The sequence below is a fragment of the Lissotriton vulgaris genome, chromosome 1_2 (genome assembly GCF_964263255.1).
Source record: "Lissotriton vulgaris chromosome 1_2, aLisVul1.2, whole genome shotgun sequence".
Taxonomy (NCBI): Eukaryota; Metazoa; Chordata; class Amphibia; order Caudata; family Salamandridae; genus Lissotriton; species Lissotriton vulgaris.
In genome coordinates, this window is record NC_141686.1 from 112654807 (window position 1) to 112677240 (window position 22434).

General features: G+C 46.5%; 1 protein-coding gene across 3 annotated transcripts in view; it reads right to left on the reverse strand.

Moving 5' to 3' along the window:
- Positions 1-526: 526 nt before the first annotated feature.
- Positions 527-22434, reverse strand: part of TBXAS1 (thromboxane A synthase 1) — a 542795-nt gene continuing 520887 nt past the window's right edge. For all 3 annotated transcript variants that reach the window (XM_086952948.1, XM_086952950.1, XM_086952949.1), the window contains one exon: positions 527-1480. In XM_086952948.1, coding sequence (XP_086809074.1) covers positions 1406-1480 — 75 coding nt within the window. In that variant the 3' untranslated portion in view covers positions 527-1405. The remainder of the gene's footprint in view (positions 1481-22434) is intronic.

The window sequence follows — 22434 nt, forward strand, 5'->3', positions numbered from 1 at the left end:
ACCTCTGAGAGTGGGTGTTCTGTGAGCAGATATTTCAAGAGAGAGGCAGTGGAAGAAGAATAATGAACAGTGGGAAGTTGTACGCTATATGGGACCCTGTACTGTGTGGAAAGTATTAGCCTCTGACAACAGTCAGTAATGGCTGTCTATAGCCAGATGCTAAAAATAGAACAATTTTTACTGTCACAGATGAAAATGTGGCAGTATTTCAGCATCATGAAGGAATTGGCAAGGTGTGCAAAGATTTTCAAAGATTATTTTTTACATGGAAGCAGCAGCATGTTACTTGATGAAAAAAAGGCAGGATCTAAGATGGTTCTTGGGAGGGGTGCAGGGGCGTCAAGAAGTGTGGTGTACATTTTGGAGTACCTGTAATATCATACTGAGCAACTGGAATTTAACATCCTATGACATTCATAGACTAATAAAATATTCAACTACTAGCTACACCTGTGAATGTATGCAACAATCAATGGAAAAATGCAGCGTAACCTTTTAAACTATTCGGAAGGTTAAATGTCCAGTCAGGAATTTAAATTATATAATTATTGTGTACAAATGACAAATTAATTATGAAAAGGCACTATGTAAGACCTCTTTCAGGTCTACCTGAGTAGCTTTAGATAAAATTAAGCAGTTAGTTTTTAATCATCGATAATGTCCAGTACCCCATCAGATCCAGAGCATGTGGTGCAGAACTGGGTTTTACTCAAGGATAGATAGACAAAGCATCACAAAGAATGAAAACGGTTCCCTTTTGGAAAGCAGCCTAGTAATGCTCCCCTTATAAAAACATCTGGAGTACAGGAAAGAAACAGCAGTGAACTATAAAAAGCATTGGTGTGGTCCAGATGGCAGAGTCCTGTGCTCCAGCTCCAAGCAGCTCCTGTGTTCACTTGATGGTTGTTTTTGTTGCAGCTCTTAGTCTTTTCTGGATGCTGACGCAAATGTGTAGAAGACACTTACGTGCACTGTAGGCTCTTACCAGGATAGCTCACTTAGGTGCTGAGGCAATACTCTACTGAAGCAAATTCAGTTCACCTGCTTCCCGAATGAGGCAGTTCTTTGTTAGATGTGAAGGCAGTGGAAGGGATATTCATAGGGACTGTCCTTAACCAAGAGACAACCGTCGCTAAATTAGCATTACAAATCCTGGAATCTTGGATCGATGATACCATATGGCCACAGGCAACAGCCATGGTAGGATGCTGAAGTGTAGCTGGATTCAATGAACTAAGCAGCAGATTTTACTTGTACCTGGTTAAGAGAGATTCGTAGCAGCTTCAGAGCAAGTGTGAGTTGTTTCTAGAGACCACCCTGCAATGAGATGCTGCCAATGTACATCACAAAGGAAATCCACATCATGACTGGTTTTGGTAAGACATGCAAGCGTGGATGTCCAGTTCTACCGTGGTACTACTTTCAGGTGGATTCCATCCTTGGGGCCCACAATCGCTGCACTGTTTACCTGGAGAGGAATCTGGTTGGGGAGAAAAATACAATTATTGTGTGCAGAGAGTAAAGAAATCACCATTTGTGTGTGAAATGTGCAACCAATAAATTAATTCAGGGTAACTGTGGAATAACATGTATTACTTTTCTTTATTAATAAAACATATTTTATTCCATTATTAAACTTTTCTGCTTATTCAGCACACAGTCTTCCTGCAATACGACCCCACAGTGGTCTCATCAGCTCATTGACCTTGGATCTGTTAGACAATATATGAATGCCCCCTCATGCCCTGTGCAGTACCTTGCACATGTGCTCATACCGCAGTCCCTCCTCATACAAACCTTCTGGAAAGTTACGAATGCTGGAGCATTAGAGGGGAAGATAGGGGCGGGGGGGGGGTCAGAGCACAAAAGGTCAAAACATATCTGTGCAAGGATAAGAGACTCTGGACATAGAAGTTTCCCAGATCCTGCTCGCCCCCACATGTGGCAGTAAAGAAAAAGGTGCTGTTTCTGAACAGAACCAAGCTAAAATTCAAGCTGCTTGTGATGGATTGGAGGAGAGGCTGGCAGACATCATGGAAAGACTCCTTGTTATGGAAACCTCTCTGGGATCACTGCAGGAGGAAGTAAAAATATACCAAAAGGAAATAATTGCATTGAGGGCAGGAGAAAGGGAGCAGAGAGACCAACTTGAAGTGTTGGAGAACAATTCCAGAAGGAATAATCTAAGAGTTCTAGGCATTCCGGAAGGCATGGAGGGAGGAAATTTAAAGAATTTTGTAGTAGATCTGGTTGCAGAATTCTTCACAGAAACAGTAAAATTAGATCTACAGAATGACATTCAGAGGGTACATCGTGATCCTTTTAGAAAACCTCTAGAAAAGGGAAAGCCTAGATTCTGATCAATTTCCACACATACACAACCAAAGAGCTATTTCTCTCAACGGCCCTCAGGAGCAAGCAGTTCCAAAAGAAGATTGGTCCTTTATGATTAGGTCAGACATCTCAAAGGCTACTCAAACTCGCCAATGGGAATTAGGGAAGTACATCGAAGACTTTAGCTGCAACTCTTAGAGTTATGTGGAACAACACAATGTACAATATGAGAGAGGGGGCTTAGTTAGAGAGCTTGTTAAAATCAAGACCCAAAGATTCCTAAACTGCTTTAAGTCATTGTATAAGGCAGAGGCACGGAGCTCAAACAGGGTATGTTGGAATACCCAGATAGGATACAGGGAGGGTTCCCTAGGGTGGGTGGGAGGGGGAGCAGATAATTTTTGTTTATTTGAGCACAGGGTGGAGCGCAGATAGGGAAAAAAATAAAAAGATATGGGTCTCATTAGTGCAAAGTGATAGTATTTTAGGAGTGAGGGGGGTTTGAAGGTTGGCACTGTATAGGGAAGGGAAGGAATGACCAGAAAGAATGGCTAACAATTTAAGAATAATGTTGTGGAATGTGAATGGTTTAACGGTGTCTTCCAGGCGAAAGAGTATTCTCGAATTTATTGTGGAGAAGTGTGGCTCACTTGTTAGAGGAGGCAGACCCTGATGCAGAGGTCAGACCCGGGACCAGGGTTCAATTCCCGACGCGGCAGGGTCTTGAGCTCAAAAATGGCCACGGACTCGATAATTCTCGCCTCGGTGCCTACTCGAATCATGGGTTCACACTCTGCAACTCTGGGCAATAGCTTGCTTAATCTCCACTACGGCCCACCGCGATGGGATGTCTGGTCTTCACCTTGGGGATGCCCAGTAGGGGTTATCTCGCAGGGAAAGCCAGGACGGGTTCCCAAAGCAAGCGCTTAGAGACCTGTTGGTGATTTGGCTCTATATAAATTGAAATTAACATAACATAAGCGTTCTGATACTAATATTATCCTATAAAGACACATCTACGCCGTGAAGAGTGGCTAGAAATCTTAAAGAGGAACAGATGGATTTTGCATCTGGTGTGTACAAACCAGACGTGTAATGTGAAGGGAGTAACTTAACATGGAATGTGAAAGGCCTCAATTCCCCTAACAAAAGGAACCAGGTCTGGAAATCCTTACATGATCATCAGATTAAAATAGCGGCTCTGCAGGAGACATATCTCCCATGCAAGGAGGAACAGCAGTTGAAGCAAAGGGCCTATCTGCAGATTTTTCGCTCCTCAGCACACACAAAACAAAATGGGATGGCACTCCTTTTTCATGCCTCGGTCCCATTTATTCACCATGACACTAAAACGGACAAAGAGGGGAGGTTCCGGATGGTTAGGGGTGAGTTACGAGGTCGAGTCTGCACCATAGCTATGATTTATGAGGGTAACACAGGGAAACATGACTTTCTGATCTCTTTTCTTGCCGCGCTAGAGGGGTTTGCACTGGGTGACATCTTATTGGTTGGAGACTTCAACCTGATATGGGACTTGGCATTGGACACCTCACACTTCTAGAGGGCACCAGGGGGCACCAGTGGGATATTCAGCAAAACACTTCAAGAAGCTCTTATGGGGTTGGGGTTAGTAGATGCCTAGAGGGCGGCCCATCCTGCGACCCAGGATTATTCCTTCTCACATTCGCATAGGACGTACTCCAGGATTGACATTCATCTGCCAGTCCCTTCTCTATACAGTTGCGGTATCCCAATTTTATCCGATTTGCCTCTTGGATCACTCACCATTAGAGCTGGATCTTGACTGGCCTGCCCGGTGTTTCAAACTCCCCAGGTGATATTTTCCCAATTTCCTTTGTAGAGACAGACTCCTCAGGGAAGAGCTAAGAAAAGCAATTACAGAGCTTTTTGACCTCAATGACCCGGAGAAAACCTTCCTAGCCAATAATTGGGACACCTTCAATGCACTTATTAGGGGGAAGTGTATTGAGCTAGAGGCCACGCTTAAGACACAACGCAAAGGAGAACGCCTTCTTCTCGAGGGTGAGCTTTGCACTGCAGAGAATGCCCATAAGTCTAATCCTTTCGGTACAATCCCTTCATAAGGTTACTCAGATCAAAGGAAAGCTTCAAGCTATCTACACTAGTGGGGCGGAAAAGACCCTTCTATCTATCAATCAACCAATCAATCAATCAGTACATTTATAGAGCGCACTACTCATCTGTGAGGGTTTCAAGGCGCTGAGGGCGGGTGGGGGAGAGCTGGGGTGCTGCTACTGCTCAAATAGCCTGGTCTTGAGGTGTCTCCTGAAGGTGAGAAGGTCTTGGGTCAGTCGGAGGTCAGTGGGGAGGGAGTTTCAGGTCTTGGCACCGAGGCAGGAGAAAGATCTGCCGCCTGTTGTCGTTCTTCTGGTGCGTGGTACGGTGGCGAGGGCTGCTGAGCAGAGTTGGCGAGTCGGGGTGTAGAACGAGAGGCATTTGTTGAGGTATTCGGGTCCGGCGTTGTGGAGCGCTTTGTGTGCGTGGGTAAGGAGCTTGAACGTGATCCTCTTGTTGACGGGGAGCCAGTGCTGGTCTCTCAGGTGGGTGGTGCTGTGGATGTCCAGGATGAGGCGTGCGGAGGCATTCTTTATGCGTTGTAGTCTTTTCCGTAGTTTGGCCGGTTGTCCCTGCATACAGTGTGTTGCCATAGTCGAGCCGGCTTTTGACCAGGGCTGGGGTGACAGTCCTTCTTGTTTCCGTGGGGATCCATTTGAAGATCTTTCATAGCATGCAGAGGGTTTTGAAGCAGGAGGAGGAGATGGCGTTGACTTGCTTGGTCATAGTGTGTGATGAGTCCAGGACGAACCTAAGGTTGCATGCGTGGTTGGTGGGAGTCGGTGCTGTGCCCAGGGCGGCGACCCACCAGGAGTCATTCCAGATGGAGGGGGATGGTCCAAGGATGAGGACCTCCGTCTTGTCTGTGTTCAGTTTCAGGCAGCTGATCTTCATCCATTCGGCGATGGCCCTCATTCCTTCTTGGAAGTTGGATTTGGCGGGGACTGGGTCTTTGGTCAGGGAGAGGATCAGCTGGGTGTCGTCGGCGTAGGAGATGATGTTGAGCTCGTGTGTGCGGACAATGTCGGCGAGGGGGCTCATGTAGATGTTGAAGAGCGTCGGGCTGAGTGATGAGCCTTGGGGTACACCACAGATGATCTTGGTGGCCTCTGAGTGGAACAGGGGTAGGCAGACTCTCTGGGTTCTGTCGGTGAGGAAGGAGGAGATCCAGTCCAGGGCCTTTCCCTGGATCCCTGTGCTGTGGAGACGTGTTTTTAGGGTGCGGTGGCAGACCGTGTGGAAGGCAGCTGAGAGGTCTAGGAGGATGAGGGCTGCGGTTTCTCCGTTGTCGAGCAGGGTTCTGATGTCGTCGGTGGGAGCGATGAGGGCAGTCTCGGTGCTGTGGTTGCTGCGGAAGCTAGACTGGGAAGGGTCGAGGGAGCCGTTGGTTTCGAGGAAGTTGGTCAGTTGCTTGTTGACTGCTTTCTCGGTGACCTTCGACGGGAAGGGGAGCAGGGAGATGGGCCGAAAATTCTTGAGGTCCTTGGGGTCTGCTGTCGGCTTCTTAAGGAGGGCGTTGATTTCAGCGTGTTTCCAACTCTCAGGGAAGGTGGCAGATTCGAAGGAGCTGTTGATGATGTCTCGGAGGTGGGGTGCCATGATGGTGGCTGCTTTGTTGAAGATGTGGTGAGGGCAGGGGTCGGATGAAGAGCCGAAGTGGATGGTGTTCATGATCGGGGTGACGTCTTTGGTGTTGACGGGGGTCCAGCGACTGAGGAGGGCGGTGGGGGGCGTTGGTTCTGCGTCTGGTGGAGTCGTCTGGTTTGCGAAGCTGTCGTGTATGTCTGTGATCTTGCGGTGGAAGAAGGCTGTGAGGGAGTCGCAGAGGTCATGTGAGGGGGAATGCCATTGGAGTTGAAGCTTGGGTTGGAGAGTTCCTTCACGATGCTGAAGAGCTCCTTCCTGTTGTGTCCGTTGTTGTCTATGCGCTCTCTGAAGGCCGTTCTCTTGGCGATGTGGATAAGCTGGTGGTGTCTGCGTGTGGCGGTCTTAAGGGCCTCGAGGTTTTCTGCAGTCCGATTTTGGCGCCAGGCGTTCTCTAGAGTTCGGCGGGATTTTTTGGAGTCCTTGAGGTCTGTGGTGAACCAGGTGGTTCTCCTGCTGTTGTGATTGTTCGGAGGGTTCTTGATAGGGGCGAGGGTGTCGCGTAGTTGCTGATCCACTGTGTAAGGTTTCGGGCGGCGGGGTTGGTGTCCGAGGCGTTGGCCGGGGGGCCCTGGGCGAGGGAGGCGGTCAGCTGGTCAGTGGTGACTTTGCTCCAGCATCTTCCCGGGATCTGCAGCGGTTGGATGTGTGTGGTGAGTTTCTTGTAGGAGAAGTGGATGCATCGGTGGTCGGTCCAGTGGAGAGTGGTGGTGTGGCTGACCGGGACGTTGGTGCTGGCGGAGAAGATGGGGTCCAGCGTGTGGCCTGCGTGGTGGGTCAGGGTGTTCACTAGTTGCTTCAGTCCGAAGTTGGAGAGGTTGTCGAGCAGGGTGGTGGTGGTGTTGTTGTCGTTGTTGTTCTCCAGGTGGAAGTTCAGGTCCCCCAGGAGGATGTAGTCTGTGGTGGCGAGGGCGTGCGTGCTGACGAAGTCGGCGATGGATTCGCTGAATTTTGGGCGTGGACCCGGTGGTCTGTAGATGAGTATTCCTCTGAGGGTGCTCTTGGGGTCGGTGTGGATCTGGAAGTGTAGGTGCTCAGCTGTGCTGAGATTTTCTTCGGTGCTGGATGTGACTCTGAGGGTGTTCCTGTGGACGATGGCGATTCCTCCTCCGGGCTTGTTGGTACAGTCCCTCTGGATGATTTTGTAGCCGTCCGGGATGGCAATGGCGATGTCAGGGGCCGAGGAGGCTTTCATCCAGGTTTCCGTCAGGAACGCGACGTCCGGGGATGTTGAGTCAAGGAGGTCCCAGAGTTCGATTGTGTGCTTGTGTACGGAGCGGGTGTTGAGTAGGATGCACTTGAGGTCGTTGTTGTTTCCTGGGCTGGTGTGGGAGGCAGTGGTTCAGGCCCTGGTGTAGCAGCAGTTTCAGCAGGAGAATGGTCCGTGAGTGCGCTTCGGGGTGGCTTGGTAGCAGGCAGTCGAGCGGCCGGTGTTGAGCGCGAGGAGGGTGGTGGCATCGAAGGTCTGTCATGCGTGATGGGCCTGTAGGAGGCCAGGGGTTCTGCCGCGGTCCAGGCGCGGATTGGCGCAGACGGGCTTGCCTCTGGCGCGCCAGCGGCGCGGCCTGCATTAAGAAGGGGTGGAGGGAGGGAGAGAGGAGCAGCTGGGAGGTGCGTAGCGGGAGCCAATGGAAGGGAGGGGGTGGGCCGCAGCGGCAGGAAACAGCGGGAAGCGGGCGGCGGGGAAAGGAGGAAAGGACAGCGAAAAAAGCAAAAAAGACAAGGAGGCAACTTTATTCACTCAGGGGGGAGGCAGAGGGGAGCAGAGGCAGCACAACGGGGATCACAAATAACGGAAGGAAAAGCGATGTAGACAGGGACACAACACAATCAGATGGACTGAAAAACAAGCACAGATGAACAGAGAGAATACAATTGGATGAACAGAGCAAGCACAAATGAGCAAAAAGAGGGAAAGCAGACAGAAACAGGCAGAACAATACTTACAATACTTATAGCCCACCACTGAGCCACCAGGGATGAGGCGCCGGCGGGAGCCTGCGGGTGGAGGAGGGCCTTCTATGACTACAAGGCCACAGTTATGAGCGAGGGAACAAGGTGGGCTCGCTATTGGCCCATCAGCTACGAGTACGGCAGGAGCGGGACTACATCAGGTGTATAGTCGATGAGAGGGGGGTTTCCCACCAGAGTGAGTTGGGGAAGGCTAAAGTTTTTAGGGACTTTTATCACACCCTGTACAACGCAGATCAATTAGACACACAAGTCCAAGACCAGTACTTGGAGGACCTTACCCTGCCCCAGGTTCCCACCAATGAGGAGATAAGTAGCTCCATTACAGCCGAGGAGTTCCAAAAGGAGATCGATTTGCTTAAGCTCCAAAAAGCACCTGGCCCCGACGGTCTTAATGCCCACTTCTATCGTACATTTGCTACGTAAATAGTTCCCAGTCTGGTGACGCTCTTTAATGATATCGCTGTTACACACAAGATGACCCCTTCGATGGGTGAGGCGCTGATCTCCGTCATTCCCAAACAAGAGAAAGACCCCTCAAACTGCGCTTCTTACAGACCTATAGCACTCCTAAATCTGGACGCCAAGTTTTATTCCAAAATCTTGGCCGCCCGTTCCTCGTGCAAGCCCAAGCAGGTTTTATCAAGGGGAGACAGACCCATGATAACCTCCGAAGAGTAGTTCACATCATTGACAAAACACAGAGGAAGGCCATACCTGCGGTCCTTCTTTTACTCGATGCGTAGAAGGCCTTTGACTGGGTGGACTGGGCCTTTATGATCCGTACCCTACGTCTGTTTGGCTTCGCTGAGACCTTCATTGGAATGGTCCGGAGAAATTATGGTGCATCATGTTCCAGGGCTGTGGTAAATGGGGTCGCCTTGGAACCTTTTAACCTCTCGAGGGGCACCTGTCAAGGGTGTCCTCTATCCCCCCTCCTATTTGTGCTCAGCATAGAACCATAGAACAGCATAGAACCTTTCACGGAGCGCAATTGTTCCAATCTGGACATTGGGGGGTTCCATTTGGCATGTGAACACAAGATATCCCTTTTTGCAGATGATGTGCCTCTCCAGCGAATGTAAATGTATTTGAGCTTATATAGCGCACAGCTACCCACAAAGGGTTTCCCGGCGCTTGCTTAGGGAACCCGTCCTGGTATTCCCCTGTGAGATAACCCTGGCAGGGTATCCACAAGGTGAAAGCCAGGCATCCCGCCGCGAGGGGCCGTTGTGGAGATTAAGCAAGCTATTGCCCAGAGTCGCAGAGTGTGAACCCGTGAGTCGAGAAGGCACCGGAGCGAGAATTATCGAGTCCGTGGAATTTTTGAGCCCAAGACCCGCCGAGGCGGGGAATTGAACCCTGGTCCAGGGCCGATCTCAGCTTCCGGGTCTGCCGTCTCTAACCCCTGAGCCACACTTCTCCAGGCTGAACTCGCCTGCTGTGAACAGGCTTCAGGCTTCAAGGTGAACCTCTGGAAATCCTTTCTCCTTAATCTCACGCTGCATAAGGAGTCAATGTGAGCTATTGAAGGGGCTATCCCCTTCTGGAGGGCGCACAAAGACATTACTTATCTAGGCAACAAACTCACACCCAAGTTGGAACACCTCTATGGAGGTAACTATCCTCCTCTGCTGCGCCAGCTTCAAGCTGATTTTGCTAGATGGTGGACAGCCTACCTCTCCTGGATAGGGCTGGTCAATGCTATATAAATGAACGGTTATGTTTGTTATATCTCTTCCAGGACCTTCCGATCTCCGTGGATCGGGCGTTTTTCTCCGAACTGAAAACAATGATTACCAAGTTTATTTGGCTGGGGCAGAGAGCAAGTCTCTCCAATCGTGTGTTAACTCTGTTCAGGGAGGAGGGAGGACCAGCCCTACCGGTCTTCTTGGGATACTATAGGGCAGCTCTGCTGCCGGTGATTACAGAGTGGTCCCTGCGAGAGACGGAAAAGCTCTGGCTCCATATGGCTCAACAAATAAGAGGGAGATTCGATCTGGGATCTCTTGTGGAAACACAAACCACATTGACCACGCAATGCCTATATTAGCACTCCCACGGCGACCCCCTAGTGGCGTTACAAGAGGGGCCATTTAAGGCTTGGCGGGAGGGGGGTTGTCTTATGCTTTCGCATCTGTTTGAGTGGGGGAAATTTGCCCAGCCCGGGGCCTCTTCAAAAGTGACTATCTCATTCCTTTACTCACTTATACGGGCGTTGGGTTCTCATCAAGCCCCTAGACACCAAATGTTCTGGGATGCACTTTTAGGTACCCCATTGCAAAAGAAACAATGGTCCTCACTTTATAGAGATACACCCAAGTTTAATCGCTCTATGTTTTTAAGGGAGGCTCATTACAAAATTATGTACAAATGGTACCTTCACCCCCAGAGGCTTCCCACCATCTGCCCTAATTCCTCGGACAGGTGGTAGAGGGGTTGCGGGCAGCTGGGTGACTTTAGTCACATCTGGTGGGACTGTCCCCACATCAAGCCCTTCTGGAAGAAGGTACTTGCACAAATCAAACTGATCTTGGGCTTCCCGATTCTGGACACACTGGAACACACACTCTTGGGGATCCCAACTTGAAAAGCCAGACGCATGGTGACCGATCTGTATTGTGGCTGTGCCTCAGGCAGCTAGGATGGCTTTGGCAGCAGCGTGGAGGAAAACAGAGGCTCCCTCCCTCACTCAGTGGCAAGCCAGTTTATGGCTGGCACTGGCGATGGAGAGAATGGCAGACATTGTAGAGGATTCCTGTAAGGGATTTGACTATGTGTGGGCCCCCTGGTCGAGTATCTATCTGAAGGGTTGCCCCGGTTTGCTTGTGGTCTGCGACTGTGAGCTCTCCACCTCTTTCATAGCTAGAGCTCCCACTGACTCCCCCGATTCGCTGAGGAGGCTTCAGGGATGGAGAGATTCCCCTCCTCTTGGGGCCCGGCCTTCAACAGAAACTACATCTGAATTTTATTTGACAGGGACACCTTAGTTCGACTTTTTGTACTTTCTAGATATAAATTGGGTAGGGGGTAGGAGGGGAAGATAGATCGCACAGGTTTGTGCGGGACGCCCATGGGATCAAGATGTTTGTAATTGTGAGGATCTGGGGGATCTGGGGGAAACCTGGGAGTTGTACACTGAGTATATTCAAAGTTTGATAAACACAACAGAAGTTTCAGAAAGGGGGTCCAAGGGATATAGAGTTTAACGACCCGCACCTGGTTTTATCCCCAGCTCCAACTAAATATATAACATAAGAAACACAGGGGGTCTATTAGCTAACTGTTAAAGCTACACTATCATTTCAGAGTCGCCTAGATCTCAACGTGTGTGAATCACAGAGATAGTGAAAGAATGAAGACATAGATAAAAGGAGTGGACTCACAATGAAAGAGAGATCGATACATTATAGAATATCCATAAGTGGCTGACCAGTCCCAAACCGATGATATAGGGTTTCCATCAAAGAAGACTTAGTGATCAGTCATATCAACTGGCCAAACCCAGGTGTGTGAAAGGCTAGTCCCTTGATCATAGGGACTGAACCACACAGTGTTGATATCTTAGCATTTGGTCCACCAATATTCATGAAACATCCGTAATGACTGATCTCTTGATGGTTAGAAAAAAAGGTGCAACACAACAGAAAATGTGACTTAAAATAGGATGGGATGCCCTCCTTTGTACAACTTTATTCTATGGACATGACATGCCTCCTAATTAAAAACAGAACAGTGCAAGAAGACAGTAACAAATATCTGCCTGTAGAAGGGCCAACATGTTTCTGCCTAAAGGGCATCTAATCCCTCGGCATTCATCAGGGTCTCTGTTCTTATACTTGTTGCACTCTTACTAGTGGAAAAGGTTCACCACCTTCACCATGAAACCAAAAAATTTTAATGAACTGAAATGGTTCCGAACGGTACAACCTGTAATGACCATGTATTGTCACCCTCCGACTCACTCGCACTATAGTGAATCCTACGAAGGAAAACATACCAAAATTAGCAATGTATTAAATTGTATCAATTCTCAATACAATGTGTCCACCCAAATCCACCAACAATTGTGTGAAAAAGAAGTATATTGCATGCTCACCCTGACTGATGGGTGAAGCTACCTCACCTCACCTGGACACCGCTCAGGCATAGGAGGCCCCGCACTGGTTTAGGGAAGAAAAGAGGAATGTCGCATAATAAAACTAAAAATTATTAGCCTATCACTATGCATCATATCTATATTTATTACCCTATTTCCCAGGCTTTAAAACTGAAGTGAGTCAATCTTAGACCCAGCGGTAGTTTTTGAGGTCGGTGGGGTCAGCCGATGGCTTCTTGAGTAGAGCGCTAAGTTCGCCGTGCTTCCAGCTCTCCGGGAAGGTAGCAGTTTCGAAGGAGGTGTTGATGATGTCCTGCAGGTGGGGTGCGATGATAGCGTCGGCCTTGTTGAAGACTTGGTGAGGGCAGGGGTCGATCGAAGATCCGGAGTGGATGGAGTTATTGGTGCGGACGGTGTCTTCGGTGCTGATCGGAGTCCAGGCGCGGAGGGTGGTGGTGGGGGGCGGTGGTTCGGTCGTGGTGATCGTCGGTTGAGTGCTGAAGCTGTTGTGTATGTCCGCGATCTTGTTGTGGAAGTAGGAGGCGAGGGAGTTGCAGAGGTCTTGCGAAGGGGTGATGTCGTTGTTTCCGGCGTTGGAGTTGGAGAGCTCTTTGACGATGTTGAAGAGTTCCTTGCTTTTGTGGGCGTTGTTATCCAGTCGTTCCTTGAATGCAGATTTCTTGGTGGCTCGGATGAGTTGGTGGTGTTTTCGGGTGGCGAGCTTGAGGGCAGTCATGTTGTCCGGTGTTGGGTCTCTGCGCCAGGTTCTCTCGAGGGCTCGGCAGTTCTTCTTGGAGCTCTTGAGTTCGTCGGTGAACCATGGGGCTTTCTTGCTACCGGGTCTGCTGGGCGTGGTTCTCAAGGGGGCGAGCTCGTCTGCACAGTCGCTGATCCACTTCGTGAGGTTGGTGGCCGCCTGGCTAGGGTTCGTTGTGCTGGTGGGAGGGTTCATGCTCAGGGAGGACGCAAGCTGGTCGGCTGTGTCTTGTCACAATATTCGTGGAGGTGACCGACTACGCAGATTAAGGAGACTAGAGTCCCGTTACATCATTGATCTGTGTACCAAATATCCTAAAGGTCTCAACAGTGGGGAGGAGATGGTCTTCCATCTAGGGAAATGAGCAGTAAAGATCTGATATACACTATTCCAAGGTGATAGTGCAACTGAGGATACTGAAATTAGAACTTATCAGATTATCACACTTGGCAATGTATGTATATTACTGTATATAATAGCTCTGAACAGTATATCCAATTCGTTTCCTGTACATAGTAGTACTTTGTACATAGCAGTATGTGAGAGACACTTTGTGGTTATTGGACTGATAGTATATGCTTCTCCTGGTAGAACCCACAATCAGACACTTGATAACTATCATCAATTTCTTGTGAATAATGTAGAAGCTTATTTCCAATGCCTCTTCACATACACAAGTCTCACTGTATATAAGATGCACTCTAACAACTTTTTGTTTCAAATTTGAATGTATGTAAGAATTTTCACTACATGTGGTTCATATTGTGAACATTTATACATGCCCTGGCCGATTCTGCACGCGATGCATCTCACTTGATACCCACTCACGTAAACCCCTCTTTTAGCTATGTTCAGCTTATAGTTGTGGTTTGAGAATTGATTTAATTTAATTTCTTTCCTATACAGATGATTTGGCACATGTATATATGGGGACTTAAGCCGATCCACGGCTTTATTTCTTGCTAATTTTTTGTAAATACATTATGCTTTGCCTAACTGGACACAATGCAATTGCCCATCTGGGGGCGTTATGTAGCTAAACCCTACTGTTGTGTTATATTACTTATACACTATAAGATGGCCGCTGTGTTTCACGTTGGGCCTCAGTCCCCTTGTCTGTGTCTACACCTGACTGGTAGTGGGAGTGACTATGTATGATAAAACAATGTCGGATACAAACACAGTGCATCACACACTGACGAAGGCAGACCGCCGAAACGCGTCTGTGTGCACCCCTCCGCTAATTAAAATCTAGCGCGTTTGTATTCCCCAACTTCGAGTGCTGTCATTCTTTCCAGGAGAAGTGGGAAGAACTTTGGAGCGTGAATATATATATATATATATATATATATATATATACATATACATATATATATATATATATATATATATATATATATATATATATCCAATGAAATATCACTCCCAACAACCTCCAGCTGACAGGACCTGGAGAAGAAGGAGACGGACCACGAAGATCAGGCGAGATGCTCTTTATTTAACCCAGGTTACAGCAGTGACGCGTGTCAAGCCCTAGAGCCCTTGTTCACACACCGGTCACAGTGAACATACTTTGTTTACAAATGCTGTGAAGTGCACTCCCACCCACAACACGTGTCTGAACATGTGACCATAGAGAGTGAGAAAATAATTTGGATTTTGTATCGTTTGGATTATACTTTGTAGTACAACGTAACAAATTAAATCTCTAAAATGCATTATAGCTCCTTTATGCAATTAAAAAATACTACATAAAAAGGAAGTATACAACATCGTATATATATATATATATATATACGACGCTTTTCACAGAACACCAGTCGTTTGTGGCTCTCCTTTCTGACCAAATGTTCTTTGGAGGAGTACTGGAGTGCTAAAGGGGAGCCCCCAGTGTGGCAGCTGGGATGAGGAACGAGGATGGCTGTAGAGGGAGACCAAGGGCCTGTAGCGGGGCGGTTTTTGCGACTGCCAGCGCAGATTCTATGTTTTCCCAGCAAGAAATGCCTTGCCCAGAAGACCGGCGCCATCTGGTGACTGGGCACTGCGGATGGCCTATGCCGATGCGGTGAGGTGGGTTTGGCGCATCCGTATTTTGTCCATCGGTCCCCCTCAACCTCGAACTGGTGCCTGGTTTGAACCTAATTTTTATTTTGCTGCATGTCATTCAGGACATTGAGACTCGGTTTCCCCTCTAAATTACTATTTTTACAAATTGCTGTTTGACCTCGGGACTTTGTAATAATTTGCAAGGTTTCCATCATATAGACTATGTTGCAGGACTCCTGCCTGTGTTACCGCGTTTTTCTTTGGTCAGCAAGCAGCATTATGGGACAGGTAGTCCTAACAGGACACAAGCACGAGCTGGGAAGCAGATACAATTGTCGAGTAGCACACTTTGTGCTCAGTTTGGCCCCGGGGAAGCAGCTGTGATTTATCCTGTCCTTTTACTTCTAGAGAAATGTACTAAAATCGCGGTTTTCAAAGACTGGGCTAGAGGGAACATTTTTTCCGTAACAGGGGTCAGAGGCCAAATGCTAATCAATTCACCATCTGTGTTGAGGAAAATATCGAGTCAGAGGTTGTGGGTATGCAATTTTGAGGCAGATAAGTAGCAGCATGGTTCTTTTAGTATATGCAATATATTTTACTTTATTTCACACACAGGCAATGCGCAATGAGAGCTTGGTGGCACTATGCAATTATTTGTTCCCAACCAAAGCAGATGGCATATACATTTTAAATCCGTACGAGCATTCAACTAAGACAAAGATATGTTTTGGTGGTTAACAACACTATGTAAATTAAAAACATAATTGTATGTTTTTACCTGTTATCCATGCACAGCAACCTTGGACACTCATCGCAGGGCTACACTGTGGTTTCATGCTTCAGAGTATGTTGTCTACGCTCATTAATGCCTTCAGTGGGAGGGACTATATAAACCATTGATGCGATGGTGCCAAGTAGATTGATAAAGGCTTCTAGTAAGCCGAAACGCGTTTCTGTGTTATCTTGAGATTGAGGATGACCTGTTCTAATAAAACTGATGCTGTATCCTGACTGCCTCGAGTCCGTGCCTTCTTCCGTGGATGCCTCTGTGGGAGCTGGTTGTTGTGATTCATATATATATATATATATATATATATATATATATATATATATATATATACGACCCATGTGCCTCATCCTTCAAGGTCAATGTGGTCACTATTTCTGTATAAATACAAGAAGATTTTTTCACATTGAGACTCCACTTCCAACATTTATGGTAACTGCATACATTTTCCAGAATCCATTAACTCCTCAATGGTTATAACAGTGCAAATAACAAAACAGCAACTAATTCACTGTGCAAAACTGTGCAGAATTGTGCAAATATGCTATAAAGTGCAAACCGTATGATTGAAGATATGTATAAATATTATTAACAATAAAAAAACAATTTTTGGGATAATATTGTTAAAATCATATAAATAACATTAAAAATTCATCATATCGGTAAAAATAGTGCAAGAAGAGGTAAAAATCAATTGTTTTCATCAGGCACATTATCAGAGTTAAAGTTGTTGTTTCAGGTAAGAGATACATTGCAGTTTATACTCAATATTACGGAACCTATATAATAAGATAGCATCTCGAATAAAACTTAACTAAGTATGCTTATTCAGGAGTAGAGGGGTGGCACAGATATATTATTCAATTGATAGAGTGGATAATCCAGATTGTATATGGGGAACCAAGGGAGTTAAAGGAAGTTATTCATCTCTTCAGTATTGTTCAACCCATTCGGCCCTTTGCTGTCGAACTCCAAGATCATTTTGGTTTCGAGTTGTCGCAGCTGGCGCTCTTCATGTCCACCCCTGCACGATTTGGGAACTGCCCCCACCACAAAATATTTTAGACAGGCCATGTCATTGTTATGAGTTCTTTTAAAATGACGTGCCACTGGGTAAGTGGGGTCACTATGCAGGAAAGCACGTAGATGCTGCAAAATCCAGACATGCACCGGCAGCTTCGTGCTACCAATGTAGTTCAAGCCACACGAGCATGTCAGGAAATATACGGCAAATTCCGTTTTACAATTAAAGCTTCCTGAAATAGCCACCTCTCGTGTACTGAACAGGGTTAGATAATGAGTGGTATTAACTCCAAATTTGCAAGCTCTACAGCTGGCGCATTTTCGGAATCCATTTGCAGGTTGAAGCCACATTGTGTTCAGTCTGGTTTCTGGGCTATTTTTATCAAGAACTGCCCCCATATTCTTGGCTCTCCTAAATGTACTAGTGGGAGTATTAGGTAGCCTGTGGTTGTGCACTGCATCTGTTAACAGTATGGGCCAATTTTTCTTTACAATGGCCCTGATCTTTCTTTCTTCACTACTAAATGTTGTTATCAATCTGGGACTTTCCTTTGCAGTAGTTACCTCCCCGGTAGCAACATGTATTTATGCACCTGAATCAATGGATTCTTTATTTTTGAAAAGGCTCTCTCTAGATCTTAGTTTGGCCTTGTCAATGGCCTGTTGTAATGCTTTCTCAGTGTACCCTCATGCTTTTGATCTTATGATCATGTCATTAAGGCATCTCCTTGCCACAAGATGAAAATGTCATCTATGTATCTAAGATAACAGATTATTTTTTCGTTGACTCACGACTTGTGCTCAATTTTAGGACCTGTTCCTCCCATCAGCCTACGTGTAAACACGCATAGCTGGGGGAGAAACAGGAACCCATCGCAACTCCTCTAAGTTGTTTGTACAACTCCTTCCCAAACAAAAAGAAATTGTTGTTTAAACACCACTCAATTAGATTAACAATAACCTTATTATGCTCGTGATATTCACATGTTCTGTTAGCTAAGAAATGTTTTACTGCAGCTACTCCTTGTACATGGTTTATTCTCGTATAAAGAGACTCAACGTCTAACGTCATAATCAGCATGTCCTCATTCCAACATTAATCTTTGGTTTTGTCCAAAAAGTCACTGGCATCCCTCACATAGCTGGGTAGGTTTTTGACCAAATCTTGCAAAAAGAAATCAATATATTGGCCAACTTGCTCCCCAGGGCTTTTAATGGCTGATCTGATTGATCTGCCAGGTATCTGTGTTACTCCTTTATGGACTTTTGGAATTAGGTATAAAATAGGGAGAACTGGGAACTCATTGTTCATGAATTTGAGTTCTTCAAATGAGATTAGTCCTTCCCTGCACCATTGTGCCAGCTGTTTATCACCTATTGGCCTCTGTTGTGTACTCCTTCTTGGGCCAAATAACTAGGTTGCCGCTTTTATCAGAATTCTTTATCATGATTTTATTGTTCTCACCTAATTTCTCCATGAATGTTGGCGGCCTGCCTGAGCCGCGGAAGGTGCCCTTCTGTGTTTACAGACCTGCTGATGTGCTAACCAGCATGACGGCGTTGGGAGCAGGAGCGCAATTGAGGGAGTTATGATGCTGGTTCCATGAGGAGTTTGCATGCCACAATCCACTTGGATTTTAATTTCGATTTTAAACTGCTGTAAATGGCTCACGACCCACTGGCGCAACATAACAGCACTACTGGTTCCAGAACACTGCAGTTGGAGCCACACCCATTGCTCGAACTTTATACAGGTGCTTTAATTAACGGTGTGCCTTTTTGCAGTTAAAAGCCTAAGTTCCTGAAGAAATGCGCAGAGCATGAAACGCGTCGGACTGTGGGGCTAACTGAGTGACAGCCGCTTCCCTATTAACACGGCAACTCTCAATAAAGGTATCCAGCTACACTTACCTGCTGTGGGTGTATATAGATATCCTTTTTAGGGTGTATATAGCAGCCTTTTTAGTGCTGCTCGACATGTCGGCAGCGTTCGATACGGTCAGCCACGCCATCTTGACCAGGAGATTGGAGGAGGTGGGGGTGACGGGCACCGCCCGGGATTGGCTGGTTTCATACCTGGCCAATAGACATCAGGTGGTTGCCCTCCCCCCCTATAAATCCATCGTTAAGAGGGTTGGTCAGGGAGTACCCCAGGGCTCGGCCATCAGCCCCATCCTTTTTAATCTATACCTCCGCCCCCTGATCAAGTTAATAAAAACATTCGGCATTTCAGTCACCAATTACGCTGATGACACCCAGCTCATTTTCTCCTTTGAAGGGGAGAATGCGGTGTCCTTGGAGACCTTTCACCATTGCATGGTCACCACGGCAACATGGCTGAGCAACAACTCGCTGCAATTTAACAGCACTAAGACAGAGGTGTTACACTGCTCAGTGGACCGGGTCCCTCGATCTTTGCCACAAGATTTTTGGCCTTCCTCCTTTCAGGGCACGGCGGCAGTGGCAACCTCGGTTCGGAATCTAGGAGTGACAATGGAACCAAGCCTTCAATTGGACGGTTTCATTGATAAAACAGTATCCACTTGCATGGGCCTTCTGCGCTCTCTCAGGAAGATTCTTCCTTTGCTCCCTGCTAATGCCAGACCAGAAGTAGTGCGCAGCATTATCCTTAGCAGACTGGATTACTGCAATGCACTACTTCTGGGGGCACCTGCTACGGCGATAGGCAAGCTGCAAAGAGTGCAGAACTTCGCGGCTAAGTTAGCACTCTCCCGCCGCCGCTCTGACTCCTCCTCTGCAGCTCTCAGGGATTTACACTGGCTTCCTATCCCTCAACGGATTGAATTTAAGGCGCTTTGTTTGGTCTTCCGGGCTCTACATGACTCTGGACCGTTGCCCCTGCAGGAGATGTTCACATGGTACATCCCCGCAAGAGCTCTCCGGTCTGCTTCCGCCTATTTGGCGGTTGTTCCTAAGTTCCGGAGAAAGCGAATGGGTGGCCGCTCTTTTGGTTTCACGGCATCTAAATTGTGGAACGATTTGCCACTATCGCTTAGATGCGTGGGAGACCTCCTTTCTTTTAAAAAACTTTTAAAAACTCATTTATTCCCCAGGCTAGGATAATCACTCTCTGATCCTTCTCTTGATTGTGCTTCAGGACCTGTTAGAACTCAGCGCCAGGATGCCCGTTGGGTGACAGTAAGCGCTTTACAAGTGTGTTATACATACATACATACATACATACATACACGATTCCGGTCACTTGGAGTGAAGCATTGATCACCTTAATTCTCAAGCCGGACAAGGATTCAAAAGAATGTGAATCCTACAGACCTCTCTCGCTCCTAAACTCCTAAACGCAGATTATAAAATATACTCACAGGTTCTGGCTAGACGACTAGATAAGGTTTCAGGAGATAGAATAGGTATAAAGCAAAAAGGTTTCATGAAGGGAAGGCAGCTCTCAGACTTCGACACAAGACCTAGTGTGTGCAATAGATGCAGCTTCGGTAATGGGGATTCTCTTAACGGTTATTATGGTCGATGCCGCTAAGGCATTTTACAGAGTGAGTTGGCCCTACTTATACGGGGTGCTAGAACAAAACGCCCTTGGAGGTACCTTCCTTCAGGCTATCCAAGGCATATATGCTTCCCCTACTGCAAAATTATTGATTAATGGTCATTTAACTCCTAACTTTCGGATAAACAACCCACTCTTGCTGTCACTATTTAATTTGTATTTTGAACCTTTGGCAAGGAAAATAAGAGCAGATCAAAGAATCCTTCCATTTCAATATGGGTAGTAGTATATAAAAGAAGCTCTCTACGCGGATGACCTGGTAGTTTATATAGCTAACTTGGGAACAGCCTTGCCAGTAGTTATGGAGTTAGCGGGAGGCTTTGGGCAAATCTCGGGCTCCTAATCAATGAAGACAAGACCGAGACTATGTAATGGAGCAATCCCATCCCCATGCATCTTAAACATCTAGATAAGACTTGAGTTTAGATATTTAGGGGTAGGAGTAACAAAAGATCTGGAGCAAATGGCATTGGTAAACTATACTTGACTTATGCAAGAAACCAGAAAGCTTTGCAAAGCTGGGATCTCCTTCCACTTTCTATTTTAGGAAGAGCTAATTTAGTAAAAATGACAATCTTCCCTAAATTTACATTTATATTTACCATTCTCCCTTTGCTCTTTAGGCCTGCCTGGTTTACAAATCTTCATGGGCAACTAAGCAGTTTATATGGAAGAGCAAAAGTGTGAGAATTTCCTGGAAAAAACTTAGGAAGAAAAAACTGGAGGGAGGCATAGCACTTCCAGATTTCCAACTGTATTATTGGGCTCTCTTTTTAAAAAACACCAGGCGATTACTGATGACCCCCCAGGATATCCCAATGAGATATAGGGCTCTAATAAGCATCCTAGGAGAACAAAGCAAAGAATTTCTGTTTAAATTTGCCCATGCAAAATTCTTTTAATAAATTAAGACACTAATTGTAGCCTGTAAAATCTGGATCCACGTCAAAAAGACTCTAGGGATTCCTTACTATAGCTCTATGGCTCCAATTTGGAAATCCCCAGCAACCCTACCATGTATGATGGATAGTCTAGCTTCGCCTTTGGTAAACACAGGTTTCTTCAGATAGGGCCAACTTATGGAGGAAGGCACGATATTAACATGGACTGAACTAAGCCAGAAGACGGATTTAAAGTTATCCAGATTTAAGTATTACCAGTTGGTTAGTTGGTTGCGAACCCAGTCAAACCTTGGGGTAGAAAAGGACTTATTAAAAACACAAAATTATAAGAAAGAGGTCTCCAAGTGGTATTGGGTATTAGTTCAAGATGATGATGATGTGATCTTGGCTGAAGAAATCTGGAAGCTGGACATGCCGGGCTGCGATATCCAAAATTTATGGCAAGTATCTGTGCTTCATTATGGGCCGCGGTAACTTCGGCTTCAGTTAGGAGGAATTACTTGTTCACCCTATACAGAGCCTACTGGTCTCCCAAGAAACTCGCTAAGATGGGAGGTACTAGAAGAAGCTGTTGTCCGAAATGCCAATTGGAAAATGCAGACGACATACACCTTTTTTGGCAGTGTCCAGCCATCCAGCTCTTCTGGCTAGAAGTGGGTAAAGCATTTTTAAAAAGTCCTGGGTTGAAAATTTGAGGTAAGCCTTCCCTTGGTTATATTTGGATTATATAAAAATAGCGGGGGGAAAACATTAGATCTTTATTATTTACCTTAATGACAATTGCGCACAGGGTAATTTGTGTAAAATGGGTCTCTGAGCTACCTTCTACATGTGCGAGTTTGATAAACTTTCCAAGACATATAGTGAGACTAGACTGCCAGATGGGTTCAGATAAGAAAGAAAAAATGTGGGCCCCCTTTGTCTCTCTTGACTCTTGATACCTGCATGCATAACATTCTTTCCCAGTAAGGTTTAAAGGTATATCTTGGTGTTTTTTCTATATTTCAATTAGTCCCAAGGATTAAGACAAGCCCAATGCAGGTCTTGAGAAGCTTGTGGACTGGGAGGAACCATTTTTCAGCATTGATGGCCAATGAAAGAGCACTTAAAGCATAGGTAGTGACCTCCAAGAGGTAGAGGCCGCCTATACAAGCTTCAGTTTGGGAATGTTAGTAAGGTGCTGAGTGCTAGAGCAGAGACTGTGTCCGGGGAAGTAAGAAGAGCAGAGTG